The sequence below is a fragment of the Tursiops truncatus genome, chromosome 20 (assembly GCF_011762595.2).
Source record: "Tursiops truncatus isolate mTurTru1 chromosome 20, mTurTru1.mat.Y, whole genome shotgun sequence".
In the NCBI taxonomy this organism is placed as follows: domain Eukaryota; kingdom Metazoa; phylum Chordata; class Mammalia; order Artiodactyla; family Delphinidae; genus Tursiops; species Tursiops truncatus.
Window position 1 is genome coordinate 34,298,990 of NC_047053.1, and position 22,096 is coordinate 34,321,085.

The window sequence follows — 22,096 nt, forward strand, 5'->3', positions numbered from 1 at the left end:
AGTCCCTGGCCTGTCCTCCCCAGGGAGCATGAGATGTGAGACGGGATGTGCCCTGGCTGGTAGGGGCAGGGGTGGAGCCGGCCTGCTTTGTTGCAGCCACCTGAGAAGAGCAAGCTGTGGCCGCTTCCTGGTCAGCCAGTCTCTCCAGGGCTCACGTGGGGACCAAGCTGAGCTGGTGACCCCAAGCTCAACAAGGGCTGTGCAGCGTCCTGTGGACCTCGACCCTGTCCCTGAGGAGCGCACCGGGAGGGGTCGCTGATCCGGGTCACTGATTCAGGGTCCTGCACCCCAACCCCCTCTCCATATCTAGGTTATGACTCCCAAAGGGACCTCCCCCCAGGAGATCTGGATGGGTGAGAGCCTGGATCTCCTGCTTCCAGAGCCCCTCAACCCTCCAGAAGGCGGCGTGGAGGTGGACATGCCAGGTTTGAAACCAAGCTCTGCCACTTGCCTGCTCTGTGACCTTGGGTAAGTCACTCATTGTCTCTCGGACTCAGTGTCCTTGTCTATAAAATGGGGATGGTGATCCAGGTATCCCTCGCCATTAGGTTCATGGGAGGATTAACATCAGGGCTGCATATGCAGGTCCTTCGCTCTTACTTTCAGAGAATTTGAGATACGGCCAAGTGCCAAGAGTCCAGAGGGCAAGGCGGCAGCTCCTGGCTCCCTCGAAGGGCTCCCCCAAGGCAGAAAGGGAAGCAGAGGCAATGAGGGCTGGGAAGGAGGCTGCTGAGAGGAAGGTACAGCAATAGATGAGCAGAACAGCAGGTTTTATTCTGGGCGACCTGATCCCAGATACCCTCAGCCCATCCCAGCCCATCCTCATCTCTCTGCTTATTCCAAGCCTGGGGTCCACTGGGACAGGAGCTGGAGTCGGAAGGAAGGATGTGGCCATGGGTCGTGGCTGCTCTGTGCGTGGGGAGAGAAGGGAGGATGAGGCCAGGGTTGGAACTGGAGCGGCAAAGAGAAGAGAGGGTGGGGGTCTGCGAGGACCAGGCCCCGGTTCTCCTGCCTTCCCCACCCTGACCCTCTGAGTCCAAGTGCTTGGCACTGGGGCCCACACACCTGGCACTGCTGAGCACCCCCCACCACTGCCTCGGAGGGGCAGACAGGTCTGTGTGCCCTTTCCCATCCGCCCCCCTCACCTGCCCCAGCCTTGAGACGGAGGCCACCTTACTCCCAGAAAAGAGGCTGGCACTGCCCAGCCGGACCCACCTGTGTGGGCCCTCAGTGCTGGTCCAGGATGAGGGGCACCCGGGCGCTGTCCACTTGCGGGGGCAGCCGCTCGCCTGTGCGCACATTGAACATGGGCAGGGTTGAGAGTGGCCGGGGCACCTCTCGGCTAGCTGCCATCTGTCGCAGCTCCTCTGTATTCCCACGGATGGTGCAATGGTGGACCATCTGGATACTGGGGACACAGGGCCAGCAGAATCATCAGCTCTGGGAGTCAGCACCCACTTTGGGGTCCAGCCTGGCATTATCTCTGAGCCACCCTGAAGTCTTCCCCACCTACAATGTGTGGGGAGACACACACGGGATGGGTGGGGGAGGACAAACAGGAAGTTCTATGGTGTCAGCTTAGTGTCCAGTGGCTGAGGCATGGGGTCTGGGTGCAGACATCCTGGATTCAAAGCTGTGTGTCCTTTGAAAGTTGCTTAACCACTCTGTGCTTCAGTTTCCTCAACTGTAAAATGGGGATAATAATAGAACCTACCTCCTAGGATTGTTTTGGAGATGAAATGAGAAAATGCAGGCTGGGTGTTTAGAAAAGTGCCTGGCACATGGTAAGAGTTCCTAAGATACTAAGACATGAATAGATACCTACAGTGGTATTTATTACCAGAAGCCAGTTGTTTGCTGGGCTCTATATTGTTTTTATATTCTGATGGTGATCCCCTGTGTCCCTTCTGGCAATCAGTTCCCTCTTCTAATATTCTCTCCCAGCACCGAACCTCCCTCCCCTCCCCGTCATCCCCATCTTAGTCTGGCAAATCTACCTCCTTCACCTTTTCCTAGATTTGCCCAAGTTCTTTCCTGCTGGGCTTTGACTGCCTATATTTTGGACCCTCAGACCTGGGCTCCACTCCCTCTGTAACTTGACCCCCTCCCACCCTGCCCCAGGCTGTCCCCAGCATTGCTTAGCTCCAGACACACACAGAGTCTTGCTTCCTGTCTGTGTTTCGGACCAAGGCTCCTTGAGGCTGGAATGAGGTCCCACCCTCACCGGACTGGAAGCCCCAGCAGCACCCAAAGGACTGACTACCACCCCCTTTAGTAAGTCCTACCTGAGCTCTAGCTCCAGTTTCCCCTAAGAAGGCTGAGCCTTCTTCTCATCTGACGTTCTCATGGGCTTGCTTTCTGCTGTCCAGGAGCAACTTCAGTTCGTTTTGAGAAGTAGGGTGGGGCAGCACAGTGGTTAAGCATGAGAACCTGCTTTGGGTCTGAGTGTGAGTTCCACTGCTTACTGGCTGTGTTACCCTGTGTAAGTTACTTAACCTCTCTGTGTCACCATTTCCTCGACTGTAATGCAGTTGTTGTATGAATTAAGTGAGTTGATGCAGAAAAACATTTACATCTACTAGTCAGCATGCAGCAAAAGATAGCTATTATTGTGGGGAGACTTCCATGGCTATTATTATCGTTGGTGCTGTTTTATTGTAGTAGGCCCACTGATAAACTTGGCCTCCAGTGGAAAGATGTTTCCGAGCCCTTTTACATGAACCCACCCACATTTGTGGGCTCAGCCTGGAGACCTTTTCCCAGACTACCTGGTTGCTGGGTCAGACAAACAACAGGGACTTTTCAGTACAGACAATAAGAACTGGTTTTCTTAAAGGGGTGGGGGCCCCAGGCAGGGTGGAAGCAATCCTACTTACTGCTGGATTACTGATCAAATCTGGGAGGAGGAAATGATCCCTACCCATGCCCGTGTCTCAAGTCGTGGACACAGACTCCAGCTAGAGCCTGAGAGATCAGACTACAGAAAAGTTTTTCTAGCTTCCTACTGAATGTGCCGGGGAGGGTCAAGATGAGCTATTGAGTCTGGAATTTGGCAAGCAGAGTTGTCCAAAACACAAGTTTCCATTAGCAGGCAAGGGGAGGCTGAGAGGGGACGGGAGCAGGAAGCGTGTGGCAGCGGAGGCAGCCTGGCAGGTAATGATCCCTCCGGTGGGGGAGGCCTTAGTTGATGGGCCTCCTCCCCAATCCCAGCCCCACATCTGGGTCTCATTACTCTAGTAACACACACAGGTGGAAAAACGTTCTGCGGACAGTTTTCCAGAGCAGCAGCAGAAGTCAGACCCGCGGTGCCCTCCTCCGCAGTCCTTCCACATCAGCACTTGGGCAGAAAAACCAACTGGCAGGCATTCTCCCTCTCCACACACACACACACACACACACACACACACACACACACACGCATGCACGCACAGCCCCTTGAGCCCTGATTCTGACACACAGATCACAGGAGAGGGTCATTGGGCTGGAGGTTGGGCTAGAGGATGTTCTGACCAATAAAATCTGACGTAGGTGAAAAACAGGCAGCAGAATCACAATTTTGGATCATTTGAAAAATGAACCTGAACAGGCAGAAAGAAAAAAAAATAGGATTTTGTAGAAATAAATCAACACAAAATCCAAACCAACAAGGGCTGATACCGCGCGCGCAAACACACAGGGTAAAATTGGTTATTGACTCGAAACTGATGGAGGAAGCATAGTTTCCTGACACCAGCAGAGCTAGAAAGTTGACCCAGGAAAGGCAGACCTGGTGGAAGTAACTGGCCAGAAGAGAATCCCCGCAGTGGCAGGAGACGACACTCATCAAATTTGGCACAGGCCCCCAAATTGAGAAATAAAATCCTCCTTGTAAAATTTACATAGAAAATCACTGATCCCAGTGGGGGAAAATTCTACCAAATAAAAATGAAAGCAGAAAAAAAAGCAAATCTTTTTCATTGCTTTGTGTAAAAAGTTGATCAAGGAATTAAATCGACTTAGATAGATCAAGGAATTACATTGATGTTCACTCAGGAACATTTATTCCCCATAAAAATTCAAAAATGTTGGTATAATTCCGATTCTAAAAATGTATTGTTTAACCCAATGGATTTATATGGTGGGGTCAAAATGGGGGGGTTAAGGCGCCCTAGAGTCAGCTGGCGAGAACATACACACCCCGTGGGTCCACCTGCTTGGCTCACTCGGCCACAGCCCTTCTCCCCAGGCTCCCTGGCACGTCAGATGCCCACACTACCTGGCGTCTGCCCCACCCAGGGGGGAACAACGGGGCTCCTGTGACCCTCACAAGATTCTGGTGACCTCACAATGCTCCCCTGAGGTCACCACAGGGATAACCTTACCACCCTCTGCACCTGAGGCACAGCTCTGCTGAGGCCAGCGTGGGTGACCATCCTTAGCCCTCCTTCTGGCCACCCAGGGAGGGCAAGGCTCCGGCCAGAGCCCTACAGGGAAGCCTCTGAGGGAACCAGGAACTGGGACGCACCTCCTCCACCGAGGAGTAACTCAGGGGAGACTTCCAGCCACCATCCTGGAGGTCCTCGCACCCAGTTCCCTTCACGGGCCCCAGGAAGAGATGAAGAAAGACACTTCGCTGCCACCCCCATCTGGGCCCTTGGCCTCAAACAGTGCCCTGGGTGCAGTCCAGCAGGCCAGCACGTCCGGACTCCCGAGCAAGAGAGGGACTGGGTGCCACGCCTCCTCCAAAACCCACCGGAAGCCCAACATATCCAAAGTGATCCTGGGGGTCATGGCGAGCAAGGGGGCGCGCAAGCGCGTGTCCCTGGCTACCCTGAGGAAGGCCGTCGCCACCAGCGGCTACATGACCCGCAGCGCCTGGCGCTTCAAGCGAGCACTCAAGAGGCTGGTGGACAAGGGCATACTCAAGCAGGTGACAGGCAAGGGGGCCACAGGCTCCGTCTTCATGGCCAGCAAGCACGCCTCCAAGTTCAAGCCCGAGGCAAAGAGACGGCAACGGCAGCGGCAGTGGCAGTCGGGGCAGCGCCGGCCTGGGCAGCGCCGGTTGCCCATGGGCTCCAAGCAGGGGCACAAGAAGCTCGCCAAGGGGGTTCGCAGGGCGGCCAAATGCTGCCACAGTTAACCAGGAAGGCTGGGCAAGCAGGGAGGGCTGCCAGGCCCGCCACAGGCTCAGTGCAGTGGGGATAAAAGGAGCCTAACATTTCACACCTGCCTCCTGGAATCTCTGGGGTTCAAGGGAGAGGGACAGAAAGAGGTCTGGAGGCACAGAGGACAGGTAAGGCCATGGGTGGGGAAAACCTGGGCAAAATAAGAGTGAGATAGATTTGGGAAGGGCTGGAAGGATTGAAAGCACCCAGATATTAGCTGGTCCAACCGCATCATCTTGCAGGTGAAGAAACTGAGGCCAGAAAGAGTCACAGTAACTGTGTGGCAGAAAGCAGCCTAGAACCCAAGTGTCTGACTCCCAGGGAACCGTGGTTGTGTGTGTGTGTGTGTGTGTGTGTGTGTGTGTGTGTGTGTGTGTGTGCGCGCGCGCGCGCACGCGCTGGAAGCCTTTTAAGTTGCTTTCTAAAGTTGCTTCTCAAGCCCTTTCTCCCAGGGTGGCAGCAGATCCCTGAAGCTTGGCTAGGTCCCCTCTCCTGTCCCACTTTAGGCTCCTCCATGGAGACCAGAAAATGAGAAAACCAAGCCAGGACAGGTCGGGCCCAGCGCCCAACCAGCCGAGGGCTGGAGCGCACAGGCCGAGGGTAGCTTCATCATCCCAGAGTAATTTGGTTTGTCTGCTGCTCATGGAGGTTGGAGGGTCCAGCCTGCTAGTCTAGGAGACCTCCCACCCAGCCCCCAGATTTCCCCTACTCACTCAGAGGTGGCCAGGTCTCTCTTCAACCTGGAAAAACAAGGGAGGGGATTAGCTATTATCCACAACCCCTCCCGGTGCCAGGCCAGGCAAGGGGCCCTTCCTCCCTTCCTGGCTGAGGACTCTGCTCCCTGAGGGATCTGGGTCCCCACGTGGCACCAGTGCCACAAGGAATCCCACAACGTGAGCACCAGCCCCAGTGCCCTCCCTGCCCTCAGCCCCCACACTCACCGTCCCTCCCGCCGGCAGCACATAACGTAGGCCAGGAGCAGGGTGAGCAGTAGGGCCACCAGCAGGGGCACCAGGAGGGTGACCAGTGCGTCGGTCAGGAATTCTCGGGCTGTGGCCTCGGTGGGTGGGCAGAAGAACGGGTCGTGCTCCAGGATCCCATCACCTGGCGTGGGTACCTCGTCTGCCGGCTCTGGCACTGACTTGTCCACCTGCTCAGAGAGCCCAGGGCTGACCCAGGAGTGGATGGCCAGACACAGAGAACCTCAGGGCGCAGGGCAGGAGTTCTGGGGCCAACCTGCTCCATGCAACTGCAGGGATTCCTCCTGCCTGGCCTCCCCCAGCTCATGTGACCGAGCAGAACAAGCACTGGTCTAGGTGCCAGGAAAGAAATTCTAGGAGAGGCAGGACCGCACAACGGTTAGAGCACAGCTCTCATGTCTGACTGCCTGGGTTTGAATCCTGTTTCAGACAAGTGCTATGCTGCAATGACTTACCCCTAGGTGCCTCGGTTTTCTCATCTGTAAAGTAGGGACGCTAATAGTGGTACCTGTCTCCTGGGTGGTTGTGAGGATAAAACATGTTGATTGCATAGTGCATTGCCCATGGCAGGTGCTCAAGAATGTTGATTACCAGTTCCTGCCTGTGCTGTCGGTCAAGTCACAGGAAGGGTTCCTAGCCCTGGGAATAAGGTCTCTAGGGACCCTAGACCCCTCAGCTCAATATCCCAAAGAGCAGTAGTGAGCATCTTTGGTTTATAACATGGGGGTGAGAGCTATCTGTCCCTTATTTTAGGCCAATTTGCCGTGACACCTTAGAGGAAAATAGAGCTGTCACACAGAGGCCCCAGGTGGAGAAAGGAGTTTGGAACCATCCTGCGGGAGTGATTGTTCTAGCTGTTCCAGTTGGGCACAGCTGGGGCTCCAGGAGCGGGTGATCCCTTGTCTGGATCATGGGCTCTGTTGCCCTCTTGTGGAAGAAGGTAGAACATGTGTGTGCGCACACGCGCGAGTAGATAATTGAAGAAACGGAAATGGGATGGGATGGGGATGGAGGAGACCGTGATGGGGGCCATGCCCCGCCCCCACCCCTAGAACCAGAGTCCCTCCTCACCAACAACACGTTGCACCAGTCAACTCGGAAGTGAGGTGCCAAGGTGTCATAGCAGGACAGCAGTGGAGGCTGGCCCTGGGCACAGCGAGCTTGGCTGTCCGGGGATGCCACCATCTTCAGGCAGGTGGAGAAGGGTGAGGAAGAGCCCACCTTGATGTATACCCTGGGCCCAGACAGAAACCACTATCAGAAAATTGGGGGTATCACTGGGCACTGGAGATTTGAGGGTTATGGTCACCCTGAGATCTGGGGTTATGGTGAGAGTACACAGAGCAGCCATCTTCTGGGGCCTTGGCCCCCAGGAATGTCCTTTGATGGATGGATCTATCATGTCCTTATGGGCACCAGGAAGTGCAGAGTTCAGGGTAACTAGGGTTTGGGCCCAGGAAGGGCAAGAGGGAGGAGATGAGGGGGTGGCCAGAAGGAAGTGGACAGGGATGTGATGCTGGGAAGTAAAGATGCGCACGGTGAGCGTGCAAGTGGTAAAGCCCCACTTGGAAGTTAGGGAGACCCATGTTCTATGCCCACCGCCTAGACAAAAGGCAAGCTGCCCCCTCCTCCAGGAAGTCCTCCTGGGCTGCATGCCTACCCTTCCTTGCGGCCCTCGATAGGAAGGGGAACTCGGCCCCCACGGTCCAAGGCAGAGGTGATGTTGAGCAGCTGGAGTTCCCCTGGCTCCCAGAGCCCCCCCAAGGCTGTGAGGAAACGGCCGGCAGGTGTCGAGGGCAGCACCTCCTCTACATCATGGCTGCGCACCAGGAACTCAGCCTGGTATGGTAGCAGGGGGCCTGGGAGGGCCAGGTGGGCACCTTAGGCCGCACCCAGCCCCCAGCCCTGCGTGGATCCTTCCTAAGCCTCCCCCCATCCAAGCTGGTCCCCGTGTCCCCTCAGCTCCCTTCCTTCCTCCCTAATACCCCCTATATCACAGACCTCAAACGCCCTTCCTCCACACCCACAGCCTCAATTACTCACCCAAGCCTCCACCGTCTATCAGCAGAGCGGCCGAGAATACAACTCCAGAGTCTTTCCAGGGTGCCCTGCTCCCCACTACTCACTCTACACCCGCCTTCCAGGGGAGATCCCCCAAGACTGGCATTGGTGGGGTAGGGGTGGGGCGGGGCTGGCGGTACCTTCTGGGTCTCCAATCAACAGCACCAGCCTATGCCGGGTGGTGTCAAAGCTGTCCCGATTGTAGGCTGTGACCTGGAGGATGGGGTAGAGGGCTGAGAGGTGGGGTTAGGAGAGAACCTAACCCCTAACCCCGGGTGGTACGGCTGGGCCTGGCGGGAGAAGACTGAGATAGCCCACCAAATTAGAGGCATGTGAGTCACGTAGATGAGTGAACGCAGGGTCCCTGTTGCAAGCGACACAGCCCACTGGGGCCCCTACTGGTACCTCGATGACCTGGCGTCCGCGATCTGCTGGGGTGGGGGCGCCATAGAGAAAGCCAGGCTGGTGGGGGCCGCGCTGGGCGTAGCGGAGCCACCTGGGCAGGTCTGGGTGTCCCTGGAGGTGGGCGTGGTAGGTGATAGGGACGGTGGCTGGGACAGCTGGCGGAAGGGAGGAGAGGGGATTGGAGACACAAGAGGAGCCTTCACCAGCCCTGGGCCAGGCGCCCCCAGCCCACCCCGGTGCCCCTCAGGCCCCTCTCACAGATGACGAGCTCAGGAAGGTGCAGGAAGTTTTCGCGATCCAGGGTGTGTACAAAGACGCGGCCCACGAGCGGGTGCAGGGTGGTCTGCTGGGCCTCGGTGCGCCCCAGCCCTGCCAGGAGACCTGTGGGGACCCACGACCCCCAGACACACGGCCCAGCCTCAGTCCTGGCCAGGGAATAAGGTCCCCTTTTCCACCAGCCCCTAGTGGCCCTGAGGGAGTGGAGACATGTGTGAGAGGAGGCAGATGGATTTGCTGGCTCCCAGGCAGGATGGGTTGGGGCCCTGGCTGTGCCGCACACTTTAATCAGTGACAAGACCCAGACCTTAGTTTGCTTTGGATTCACGGAAGCCCCTTACTCCTCATTTTGGGCCTCCATTGAGGGTCACAATGGGCAGGGACTGATGTCTGGCTGAAAGGGGTGTGGGGTGTGTGAGTGTGTGTCTGTGTGTGCGAGTGTGTGTGTGTGTTAAGAGCACTTGGAAAAGACCCCCAAGCTGACTGTGGGAGGCTGGAGGGGGTAGGAGGGAGGGAGAGGTAAGGACCCCTCGGAGGAGGCAGGTAGCCATTCTGGGGCCTCCACCCACCTCCCCTAATATACAGAGGGGAGAGGGCCCACACTGGAGGCCACTAGGAGCTGAGCAAAGGGGAGCCTGAGCCCAGAGCCCCAGGGAGAGGACCTGCCCCAGTGACCCTCACACTCTCCCAGGGCCAAATTTAGCCTGGACCCAGAAAGAAGCCAGCCCATTAAAGGGCCCATGGCGCTCTGGGCCTGTGCAGTTAGGCCCAGCCTAGCCTAGGACACCTTGCCCCTCAGAGTTCCCAGCCAGTACCCCATATCGCAACTCCCAGCCCCAGTTCCCTAGAGCCCCATGGGCTGTGGAATTTACACCCCAAAGTCCCTGTGGCCCTTGCCTCACCCCGACCCCCAACCCCTCCCCTGAGGAACTTCTCACCTCCCCCCCAACCTGGACCTCTCCCCTGAAGAAGACCCCAACTTACCCACAAGGAGAGAAATCCAGATTAGCACTGCTGCCATGGCTGTCCCAACCTGGCCCTGCCTGTGAGTGACAGAGACAGGAGCAGGGAGCAGGGAGGAGGGAGGAGGGAGGAGGGAGGGGGAAGGACGGGAAGATGTCCCAGAGCAGCTGGGCCCGGCTTCAGCCAGCGGGACCCTCCCCTTCCCCACCCAGAGCAGGCACTAAATCTAGGGTGGACACCCTCCTCACAGGATGAGGGCCCTCCAATCATCCCCTTCCTAGGGCCAGAGTATATTTTCTAAACCATCAACCTGACTGCCTGAGGCCCCCCTTAAAACCCTAATGCCTTCCATCGCCCTGAGCTCCTCAGCGGCTGATGGCTTTCAGGCCCTGCCTGTACCTGGCCATCCTGTCCAAAATCCCCTCTCTTCCTCCTTACCCCCTCCCCGCACACACACACTACCCCAGGCTTCTGCCCTGCCTCCCTCTACTGCCCCACAACCTGATCATCTCTCCTGAGTATACACCCCTTTGCACGAGCTCTTCCCTCTGCCTGGAGCTCCCTTCCTGCCCTAATCCTACCTTTCATCCTACCTTCTACTCACCTTGCAAGACGCAGCACAGGCATCCTCTCCTCTCTGAAGCCTTTCTGTCCTCCCTCCTGTGTGGCACAGCCAACCACACAGTGTTGCGGGGTGGCCTGGGATCTCATGATCTTTGCATCCCTGGACCTAGCCCAGGGCCTGGCAACTAGTAGGTGTAGGGGGCGAGGTGACAGCTTCATGAACAGCACGTGAGGGCACCCATTCACCCAGCCCTCTCCTCAGACTAGGCACCCCCAGCATGCCCCCCAGGTCCGGGAAGAGAGAGAGCCTTGGACAGAACCAACCAGGCAGAGACAGGGAGTAAAGGAGGCCTGCAGGCCTGGACATGAATCCCACCTTGACCCATTCACTGGAGAATATGGCCTTGAAAAATCATCTGCCCTCCCTAGGCTCTGTTTCCACGACTACAAAGTGGCAAGAACAGTGCTCTCCTCCGGGTGTCCTTGTGAGGAATCCACAAAATCGTGAATTGAGCACATATTACAGAGCACCTGCTATGTGCCAGGCACTGAGGGGGCAGAGATGAGCAGCCCCTACTCAGGTGGAGCTCTCACGTCAGCAGGTGATGACAGCTGCCCTCTGCCTGCTACTGCGCTGAAGGTTTTACATAGATTTACGTATAGTAACTCATCCCATCCCCACGGCCGTTCCATGAAGCAGGTATTATCTTTGTCCCCATTTTACAGATGAGAAAACTGAGGCATGAAGGGTGTATAACTTTCCTGAGGCCACACTATAGACAGCTGAATGCATGTAAAGACCTCAGCCCGGTGCCTGACTCAGTCCAGGATGCCGCCAACGTCCTTGCCGGTGGGGTACCACTTCCCCTTCCTTCCTGCGTCTGCCGAAGGATCTCAGTACAGGTGTGATGGAAGCGGTGTGCCCTTCTTTCCCTGGACCACCCATTCAGAACAAGCAGAGGGGCACTCTCCCCAGATGCCCTGAGAAGGAGGCAGGGGACTGTGGGTGCCAGCGTTCCAAAATCCTCGGTACCTGTGTGAGCATTCTTCCTGGGCCTTGAGACATAGGGGGTTGCCACCTCATCCCCATAGGCGAATGCCCCAGGCAAGGACATCTGGGACCTGCCCTGAGTCAGCCTGAGAGGGAGGGTGTTGGCCTGAAGATTGGGGTGACCGGTGGGCATGTTACTCAGTCCTTGTCCCTTCCTGTCTCTCCCCACATGACCATCCCACCTGTCCTTGGATAGCCAGCAAATTCCAGAATGAGTGTCCACTTAGGCTCTCAGACAGGGCAGGGTATGTCCCAGAGTCACCTTGGTACCTCTCTGCCTTCTCAGAGATGGAGGGCAAGAGGAAGAAAGGAGGCAGAGGAAAGTCAGAGGGCTCTGGGGGAGCAGGCAGAGGTGCCAGAGCCTGGCTAGCTGCCCAGGCCTCAGCCCCTCAGTGGCTCCATGTGATTCCCTCCCTCCCTGGCTGCTGCCTCTCCTGCTATTTTTAGAGCCACCCAATCACACCCTCAGCTGTCTTAAGGTGGCATTGCCCGAACCCAGTGCCACCAGGCCCACTGAGGCCAGCCTTTCTTACTGATCCTTCGCTCTCTCCCCAAAATCAAGGGAACCAGGGACTGGGCCAGGAGGCAGCTGGAAGTCCCTTGAAAGTCTCCTCTGCCCCACAGATGACCTCCCCACCTCAGAGCTGTCTGGATTGCAATCTGCTGCTATAACAGATTGAGTGCCTTCCGTTCCTTGAGGCTTAAGGGTGGTGGTGGTGGGCGGGTGTCACAGGGTCTTTAAACCTATTCTGGAAATTTTAAAATAAAACTAAAATATATAGAATAATACAATGAGCCCCCGTATAGCAATCAGCCAGCTTCAACAATGATCAACTTATGGCCAATCTCATTTCATCTAGAGCCCTCCCAGTTAATTTCCTCTGTCAATATTTCAGTGTGAATCTTTGAAAGATAATGACTTTTTAAAAATATAATCACAATTAAACTACCCAATGACATTATTTTACCATAAGGTTAATAATAATTCCTTAATATCAGATCTATAGTGCTCAACTTTCCAATTTCTCATAAATGTCTTTTTTTTTTACAATGTACTTGTTTGAATCAGGATCTATATAAGATGCACACATTGCAACTGATCGATAAGTCTCTTTGAAATCTCTTTAAATCTTTGGAGTCTCCCTCCAACTAACTCTCTGTCTCTCTCTGCCCTTGGGGTAACCAGGTCATTTGTCATGTAATTTCCCAGTCTGGATTTTGCTGATTGCATCTCTACTGTGTTCTTTAAAATATTCCTCTGACCTCTGTACTTCTTATAAATTGTATCTCCTGGACATTGTTTTTTCTTGTAAATTGTAGTTGGATCGAGAGTCCTGATCAGGTGTATATTCCACTTTCTTTGGCAAGACCACTTCATAGGTGGTCATAGGAGCCCATCTTGAGCTCCTGATTTTGTCCTATCCAGCTGAAGCACCCATCTAGGTGAACTGGAGGGTCAGTTCTGCACCTGGGTTTTTCTCAGCCTTGTCTCCAAAAGCCCAGCCCAGGTTCCCATGCCTCTGCTTTACTCCTGCTACTCCAGCCCTGACCTCAGCTAGCTGATTCTCTGTCCCTGCTGCTTTGCCTTCCGCACCTGTCTCCCCAGCTTTCTGCCCCATCTTGGCCCGTCAGTGTCTCAGTTTAATCCCTTGGGTCCTTTGTCCCTGTCTCTCCCCATCTCAATGAATGTTTGCTGAATAAATGAATGATTGATTGAATAATATATCATCTCCCCAACTCTCTCATTCCACTTCCGTCTCTATGAACCTGTTTCTTGATCTCTGAGAGCCATATTTTCTTCATCTGCATCTAAAACGGAGGGTTAGATGTTGGCATGAGGGACAAAGGAAAGGGATTCTCGTCATTGTGATCTGACTGTCGCATCTGCCTCCCAGACTCCACCCACATCTTTCTCCTGCATCCTCTTCGCCGCCTCCAGCACTATAACAAAGGGTGCGATCTGACGGTCTGCCACGAGAGGGCGCATTCGCCAGTTCAGGCCCGGACTTGCGCCTGCGCATTATGGGGCCCGAGCCGGGTGGCCCGTCGGAATGGCAACAGAGAGCCCCGCCCCAGGCTACGGATACGCGTCAGAGGTGCTTGCTAAGCTCGGCGGCTAGAGGGGGCGACGGAAGAGGGGACCCACGGCCTCTAGCCCTTGCTCGTCCTCCCCTTCCGGGTCCGGAGGATGTTCTTCCAAACAGGGAGGAGAACCCGCGAGGAGGCAGGGCACTGGAGACAATGCCCTGTTTCCCACTCTCTCCATCATTTATATCATTTCTCCGACTTGAAACACTTCCATTTTTCCCCACCCCCACGACGTTTGGGGACACCAGCCTGAGGACCTAAGTGTACCCAGAATCTTACCCCCCTTTTATCGGTGAACTTCAGTCTTCAGAGGGGTTCCTTGAGCCTCGTGGCCGCCCAAAGCTATCAATCATGAGTCTGAGCATGCCAGAGACCATCCCTGGCCAAACTTTTTAGCTTAGAGGAGAAACACAGAAGGAGGGGGACTGTCTGAGGCTTCACAGCGCAGTGTTCCGCACAGCTCGATTGCTGCACTTGGAGCTTACAGCCCTTCCCTTTCTGTAAAGTGGGGGCAATATGGGTCCACGAGATAACGGAAGAAAAAGTGCTTTGTAAACTGTAAAGCTCTGGAGAGAGTAAGGGGTCTTTTATTTATAACAGTGCAAGGCAGGAGCCGCCCAGGGCCAGCCCACTGGCACAGCCCAGGAGCTGGGAGAGGTCAGAGTTAGAAGCTACCACTCAGCGATAGAGGATTAGGAAATAAAAGAAACAAAATCTCACTCTTTTACCAAGGACCTGCCAACATGGGCCACGTTCACACCAAAACCGTGAAGAAGGTGGCCCGGGTCGTCAATGAGAAATAATACAAGTTCCTGGGCAACGAATTCTGCACCAACAAGCGTGTGTGCGAGGAGGTGGCCATTATTCCCAGCAAGAAGCTTCGCAGGGAGAAAGCAGGCTATGTCACACATCTGATGAAGCAGTTTCAGAGAGGCCCAGTGAGAAGTGTCTCCATTAAGCTGCAGGAGGAGAGAGAATTATGTGCCTGAGGTCTCAGCCCTGGATCAGGAGATCATTGAAGTAGATCCTGACACGAAGGAAATGCTGAAGCTCTTGAACTTTGGCAATCTGTCCAACCTGCAGGTCACTCAGCCCACAGCTGGGATGAATTTCAAAACACCATGGAGCCAGTTGACTCTGCTGTGCTGTAATATTTTCACCGTAAACCTTGGGACCAAAAAAAAAAAAAAGGAAAAAAAGACTCAGACTTTTTTTTGCAGATGGTATGATTATATAGAAAACCCAAGAGATTCCATAGGCATGTTGTCAGAGCTATTAAGAGAGATCAGCAAGGTTGCTGGACAAAGTTTAACATCCAAATACAAATAAAATACAAAATTCAGCAGTGTTTCTATACACAAGCAATAATTTATTAGAAACTGTAATATCTTTTTAAAAAGAAATAATTCACAATAAAATTAAAATTGTACAGAACCCAGAAAAATATTAGAAAAGATATCTGAAGATATTTGTGAAGAAAAACTATAGGCTATAAAACCATAAAAACTATAGGCTAAAAAAAGAATAAATTGAGAGATGTATTAAGTTTAGGGATGAGAAGCCTCAATGTCACTAAGACAGTTCTCTCCATAAAAATATGTCGATTCAAGGCAAGTCCGCTGAATATTCCAACAGGATTTTTCAAAGAGCTAAGCAATGATTCTAAAATTCATATGGGAGAGCAGAGGACCAAGAATAGACTAGACAATTCTGAAACGAAGACTTATTTGAAAGCGATAGTAATTAAAACAATGTGGTATTGGTGCTGGGCTAGACAAAGAGATCAATAGAATAGAGTGCCCAGAAACAGATCCAAGCATATGTGGAAATGTGATTTATGATGGCAGTGGCATTGCAATGTAATGAGAGAGAATAGGCAACTCAATAAAAAGTGTTGTGACAGTTGACTTTTCATCCATAAATATTAATTCCAGATGGATTAAAGACCTAAAAGTGAGAAACAAAACTTTAAAATAATTAGAAGAAAATGTAGGAGATCTCAGAGCAGGAAAAGTTTTCTTAGATGAGAGACACAACTCACAAAAGATTGATTTCATTACATCACCAAAAAAAAAAAGATTTCTTCTATGAAAATGACGTTATAAACAAAGTTAAAAGACAAGCAACAGCCTAGGTGATAATATCGGCAGCACATAAAGCAGATAAAAAGTTAGTATCCAGGATATGTAAAGAGCTCCTACAAATCAATAAAGCAAGCACAGAACTTTTGAGTGCCACCCCAAAGGGCAGTCTTTCCCTTATTCCTTGCTAACAGAATCCTGATTCAAAAGTCAGGGGTCTAGGCTTTGGGTGAGGCTGGGCCTTCCCCATCTGCATCAGGTGAACAGTGATTGGTCTAAATAGAGCATGATAATACAGTTCTTCTGGTCAACGATTAGTTTAGGTGTGGACCTGGATGCAGTTCTGTCCACTGAGACCAGAAGGAAGAGCTCCTGTGGGCCTCTAGGAAAAAGACACTGAGAAGAAAGCATCCACTTTCTTCTGCCTCTGGACACTGTTGTCTGCATGAGACGCCCGGAGCTGAGGCAGCCATCATGGACCATGGTGGGGCCAGTCTAGGAAGCAAACCAACATGAGGAGGGTCTTATAGACAGATGGAAAGAACCTCTTCCTTGATGTCATAGTTGAGTCTCTAAATGAACCAAACCTGGGACTCCTTGTTATGTGAGATAATAAAATTCCCTTTTTTGCTTAAACGACTTCTAGTTGGGCTTTCTGTAACTTGTATCAACAGCTGCACTGGAGAGCAAAGGATGTGGACGTAAGCAATTTGCCTGGAGGAAACCCAGATGGCCAATAAGCATGATAAGATGCTCTACCTCAGAGGCAGGGAATGCAGATTCAAATGAGATACCACTTCACACCCATCAGATTGGCAAAAATAGAAAGTCTAACAAGAGCAGATGTTGGCAAGGATGTGGTCAGATAGGACATCTTGTACAAATGCTGGTGGTGAAAGCATAAACTGGCTTAGAGAGCAGCTTGGCAGTACTAGTCTAGGTGACAGGGTGCCTGCAACCCTGGCTTCCTGCTCCGAGCTGTGCACTCCAGAGATGGGTTAGACAAGCACAAGGGTGTTCATCGCAGCCCTGCTTATAACAGCAAAACACAGAAACAACTAAAAGGCCCATGAGTAGAGGAACTGATGAATAAGTTGTGGCTTATTCATATGATGAAATAGAAAACAGAAGTTAATATGAATGAACCAAAGCCACATGTATTAATGTGGCTGCATCGTGGAAAACACCTCAAGTGAAAAAAAGACGCAAAATGATACACACAGCATGATGGTCATTATATACATTTTAATAATACAGAAAACATTACCATACGCTGCTTTATGAATACTTAAATGTGTAGGGAAAGTATGAAATTATGGGCTAGACTTAAAAGGTAAGGAAATTCTGACATATGTTACAACGTGGGTGAATCTTGAGGACATCCTGCTATTCGAAATAAACTAGTCACAAAGGGACAAATACGGTATGATTCCATTTATATGCTGTACCTAGAGTAGTCAAATTCATAGAGACAGGAAGTAGAATGGTGGTTGCCAGGGGCTCGGGGGTGGGGCCTGGGGAGTTATTGTTTAGTGGGTAGAGAGTTTCAGTTTGGAAAGATGAAAAGGTTCTGGAGATGGATAATGGCGATGGTTGCATAACAAGGCAAGTGTACTTAATGCCAATGAACTGTACACTTAAAATGGTTAAAATAGTAAATTTTATGTTATGTATATCTGACAATTAAAAATGGTAATTTAAGAATTATGGGCTAGGGACTTCCCTGGCGGCGCAGTGGTTAAGAATCCGCCTGCCGGGCTTCCCTGGTGGCGCAGTGGTTGGGAGTCCGCCTGCCGGTGCAGGGGGACGCGGGTTCGTGCCCCGGTCCGGGAGGATCCCGCATACCGCGGAGCGGCTGGGCCCGTGAGCCGTGGCCGCTGGGCCTGCGCGTCCGGAGCCTGTGCTCCGCGACGGGAGAGGCCACGGCAGTGAGAGGCCCGCATACTGCAAAAAAAAAAAAGAAAAAGAATCCGCCTGCCAATGCAGGGGACACGGGTTTGAGCCCTGGTCCGGGAAGATCCCACATGCCGCAGAGCAACTAAGCCCGCGTGCCACAACTACTAAAGCCCGCGCGCCTAGAGCCGGTGCTCTGCAACAAGAGAAGCCATCGCAGTGAGAACCTCGCGCACCGCAATGGTAGCCCCTGCTCGCCACAACTAGAGGAAGCCCGCGTGCAGCAACGTAGACCCAACGCAGCCAAAATATTAATTAGTTAATTAATTTTTAAAATTATGGGCTATAAAGGATGCATTCCAAATTTGTGAGAGTGGGTAGGGTGGGCAACAGGACTGGGGATAAAGAGAAAGGGGATTGGGGCTTGGTAGCGCAGTGGTTGAGAACCTGCCTGCCAATGCAGGGGACACGGGTTCGAGCCCTGATCTGGGAAGATCCCACACGCTGCGGAGCAGCCGGGCCCGTGAGCCACAACTACTGAGCCTGCGCGTCTGGAGCCCATGGTCCACAACGAGAGAGGCCAAGATAGTGAGAGACCCGCGCACCGCGATGAAGAGTGGCCCCCGCTCTCCGCAACTAGAGAAAGCCCACGCACAGAAACGAAGACCCAACATAGCCAAAAATAAATAAATTAATTAATTTTAAAAAAGAGAAAGGGGATTGAACCTGTGCCCCCTGCATTGGGAGTGTGGAGTCTTAACCACTGGACCACCAGGGAAGTCTCTGACAGCATTTATAAATTCTGTTTGTTATGTGATTCTCTGAACTTTTCCTTTTTTTTTGGCCCCGACCAGGGATCAGACCTGAGCCCATGGCACTGATAACACCAAGTCCTAACCACTGGACTGCCATGGAATTCCCTGAACTTTTCTTATTTTTAAAGAAACTTTTCAAACTAAAAGTAAAAAAGTAAGTGCACATTCTTTTTCTTTTTTTTTTCTCTCAGAAACAAGAGTTCTCTAAAGTAGAACTGCCCTGAAGTGGCAACATTTGTCACCCAACCCTCACCCTCAAGGCCACCTGAAGTGCAAAGGATTGAGTGTGGAGCCTGAAAGCTGGCTTTGCAGACAGTACCTAGGCCAGGCGCATGCAGCCTGGCCGAGCCCGGTGGAACCAGTTGGGAGGGGAGCTGGCAGGGCCAGGATTCTCTCTCCTTTGACCTTGGGCAGGTGAGGCAAAGGCTGGTGGGAAGGTGACTCTGAGAGCCAGTCTCTTCCCCAGGCATCCACTGCAGATCCAGAGAGCAGATGAAAAACAGAAACCAACATCAAAACACAGGAATGTGTAATAATAGCAGTTGGAGCAGTTCTACGAATCTGCTGATGACAAAATAATATTGCTCAATCTTTCCAGTTATTTTTTTTTCTTTGACCTCCCTGCATATCTCTGGAGCTCCGACGGCTATGGCTGTCTGCTTTGCAAAATACATATTTACAAACCCTCTAAGCTTAGCTAAATATAGGCTTTCTTTTAAAGCAACTGATGATTTGGAGAAATCTTTCCTCTGTCCTAACCCTTCCCTGCCCCCAACACACACACACACACACACACACACACACACACACACACACACACACACCCGACTCTTCCTTCTTGGTCTCCTTCCTGAATCTCTAAGAGGTATCTGAACTTTCCAAGTGACACTAGAATGAAGCGTGGAGGGTGGATGAAAGAAAGCGGGGCAGAGCAGAGAGACCCAGGCAAGCCAGTCTCCCAGCTGTGGGAGGACCCCAAGGGGCACTCTTTCTGCAGGGGCACTGGGGAACTTGAGACACTAAGAGGAAGGAATGAAAAACACTTTGGGAGGTAGAGAAGGAAGGTCACCTTCACTCCAGGGATGATCCCAAAAGCTTTGGAGGAGCTGCAGGCAGGGGGTGCTTATATTTCAGAATTTCATATAATAGACCTTAAAAGGAAACAAGAGGCCCTATAGTCCAATGAAGACACACGTGGAGATGCAAATACCGATGCCCACTTTCAGTCGTACCTCCCCACACGTGTACACGTGTGCACATACACGTTCAGATATACATGTAATCAATAACAACCAAGCTCCTTTGTGCCAGGAGCTGTTCTAAATGTATGTAATTCTCACAACACTATGAGGTTGGTCTGTTATCTCCATTTTACACATGAAGAAATTTGTTGAAGTCCCTTAACTGGGCAGTGGCAGGTTGGAGATTCTAACAAAGATGGTCTGGCTGCAAAGCCCATGTTCTGCTCTGTTCCAGAATTGGAAACAACCAGGATCACCTATGCTCGGGAGACACACTCAGACATTCAAATTTGAGCAAGTTGAGGAAATTGGGGCTTAGGGAGAGGAAACAACTAGCCCAAGGTCACTCAGCAAATGGGTGGAGCTAGCGCTCGGTTCAGACCTTGTGAACCCTGGTCTCTTTCCTCCAAAACTGGTAAGTCACTTCCCACTTCAAGTCTCAGCCTTCCTCATTCCCCCTGGGAAGGGGTCAGCCAAGGGCCGCTAAAGGCCCTTCAACACTGACATCCTGGATTTGAGCTCCCCTGTATATAAAACATGTACGCATAGGCAAGCCTTTCCAGCATCCTTGGATTAGCCCAAGTCCCTGGCAGAGGAGGACAGATGAAGGAGAGTGATCGGGGCAGGGGCCACTGGCTCACTACAAAACGACCAAAGAGCGGGGTCTAGGCCAGTCTTTGCTCAGATGACCCTAGCCACGGAAACACCACTTTCCGAGGCTGAGTCTCAAGGCCCCAGGGCTGGGAAGAGAAGGCAGCCTTGGCACCCAGCCTGGATGTGAGCCCAGGGTGCTAAGAGCTTGGGATTTATCACAAATCAGGTCTGTCCCTGCCTTCATCACCTTCATCACCTGTCTTTGCAGTTAACACCTGGTGTTTAAAACTATGAAGCCTTGGGCTTCCCTGGTGGCGCAGTGGTTGAGAGTCCGCCTGCAGAAGCAGGGGACACGGGTTCGTGCCCCGGTCTGGGAAGATCCCACATGCCACAGAGCGGCTGGGCCCGTGAGCCATGGCCGCGTGTCCTGCGCATCTGGGATCAGAGGGCCCCCATCAGATTTGAGGGTAGGTGGGAAAACAGGGAGGAGCTTTATCTGGAGAATAAAGATTACCTCTCCCTATAGAAGCCCCCAGGCTTTTTAGCAAGAACTGGGGAAGGCACACACCCTATTTTCTGTGTTCCACACTTTCACCTCAGTTTACCCTTATCAGAGCACAGAGAGGCTAAGGGATTTGTCCAGCGTCACACAGCTAGTAAGTGGTGGAGCCAGGATTTGAACTCTGGCAGCCTGGCTCCTGCGCCAGCTTTGGGAACCACTCTATTCCACGTCAGAGGTAAGGAAGGAACTTCCATTCAAAGACCATCAGGCAGCTCCACAAAGGAAAAAGGAGAGAAAGAATGGCTAAATTACCCTGGGAGATAAGTAAGGATCTGAGGATCACAGCCTGAGGAATGAAAATTAGGTTCAAACCCTTCAGTTTGGGCGTAACCCTCCCCAAAGTAACCGCCCTCCTCACCCTCCCTGCAGGTGTGATTATTGCCTCAGGCAGGCAGGGACTGGGTGGAGAAGATAACAGCCATTCCCCACTCCTCTCACAGGCCAGCCGGCCTGGCGCCTGACCCCGGGGAAGGAGTGAGGCGCTAAAGCACTCATTGCTCCATAACAGCTTCTTCGGGAATACTGGCAGGGGGTGTCGCCCAGGAAATAACGATCCCCCTCGTTAGCCTCAGTCCTCCGAGCTCTGGGCTGGCTCCAACTGTCCTGCATCCCGAAGTACTTAAAAGAGTTTCACTCTTGGAAGTCTCAGGACAAGGGGGACGCAAGCATCCCGAGTCTAGTCCACTCCAAGCTGCTGCTGGAGATGTTGTTGGGGGTCGGGGTGGGGAGCGTCCACTGGGCCTGACTTGGTTCCCACCTCCTCCTCCCGTCCTTTAGAAGCTGGATTCCCCACCTGGCCAGAAGCATGGGCACTGACCCCTTGGGCTGGGACCAGTTAGAATGACTCACCAAAGGGTGTGGGAGATTCTGGGCGGAACACCCAGGGGCCTGTGCCCTCCCCCAATCCACACAAGAGCTTCTGAGGACACCGCCCAAACCCCCAACTAGGTGAGACTTCTGTCTCACCCAACTTCTATAGTGAGGTTGAGCGGGGGCGGGGCCGGGGGCGGGGGCGCTGTGGGTGGGGAGGTTCAAATCCCAGACTTGAGCTTGGAAACCCAAGTCCCAAACCTCCTGCTCAGAAGCCAGATCGTTCCTCTCCGTTACCCTCAGGATTGCCAGCCTCAAGATCCAGTCCTGTGGTTCCTCGCCCCTCCCTGTCCCAATATTCAGGGTTCCCAGGCGGCTTCCCACACCCCATCCCCCACGCTCTTTGCACGTGCTAACCAGTTTATATCCCACAAAACCCACACATATCCCAACAGTGGAGAGGTGAGAGGATTCCTTTCGACAGCCCTTCCAGGCAAGGGCAGTGGGTAGTGGGAGATTGGGGAGAAGAGGAAGAGGATGGAAGGGAAGAGGGCGGGGGAGGAGGCAG

General features: G+C 52.9%; 2 protein-coding genes and 1 pseudogene across 3 annotated transcripts; 2 read left to right on the forward strand and 1 right to left on the reverse strand.

The window, feature by feature from the left end:
- Nucleotides 1–776: 776 nt before the first annotated feature.
- On the reverse strand, nucleotides 777–9,910 carry SGCA (sarcoglycan alpha). Of its 2 annotated transcripts, none has more exons than XM_033847649.2 (10): nucleotides 9,851–9,910; nucleotides 8,849–8,971; nucleotides 8,591–8,745; nucleotides 8,326–8,398; nucleotides 7,785–7,983; nucleotides 7,196–7,358; nucleotides 6,086–6,294; nucleotides 5,858–5,884; nucleotides 1,216–1,408; nucleotides 777–909 (listed from the first exon to the last, which is right to left on the reverse strand). In XM_033847649.2, the coding sequence occupies exons 1-9, from the start codon at nucleotides 9,885–9,887 to the stop codon at nucleotides 1,228–1,230; spliced, it is 1,167 nt and encodes a 388-aa protein (XP_033703540.1). In that variant the 5' UTR covers nucleotides 9,888–9,910; the 3' UTR covers nucleotides 777–909; nucleotides 1,216–1,227. The 2 variants fall into 2 exon arrangements, with proteins under 2 accessions (XP_033703540.1, XP_073653965.1); XM_073797864.1 differs by having other exon boundaries at nucleotides 779–904.
- Nucleotides 4,375–5,189, forward strand: LOC109551407 (histone H1.9-like). The gene has a single exon (XM_033847650.2). It carries the CDS (start codon nucleotides 4,595–4,597, stop codon nucleotides 5,117–5,119), a length of 525 nt encoding a protein of 174 aa, XP_033703541.1. The 5' UTR covers nucleotides 4,375–4,594; the 3' UTR covers nucleotides 5,120–5,189.
- Nucleotides 9,911–14,275: 4,365 nt separating the features above from the next.
- Nucleotides 14,276–21,204, forward strand: LOC101328246 (small ribosomal subunit protein eS17-like; annotated as a pseudogene).
- The last annotated feature ends 892 nt before the right edge of the window (nucleotides 21,205–22,096 follow it).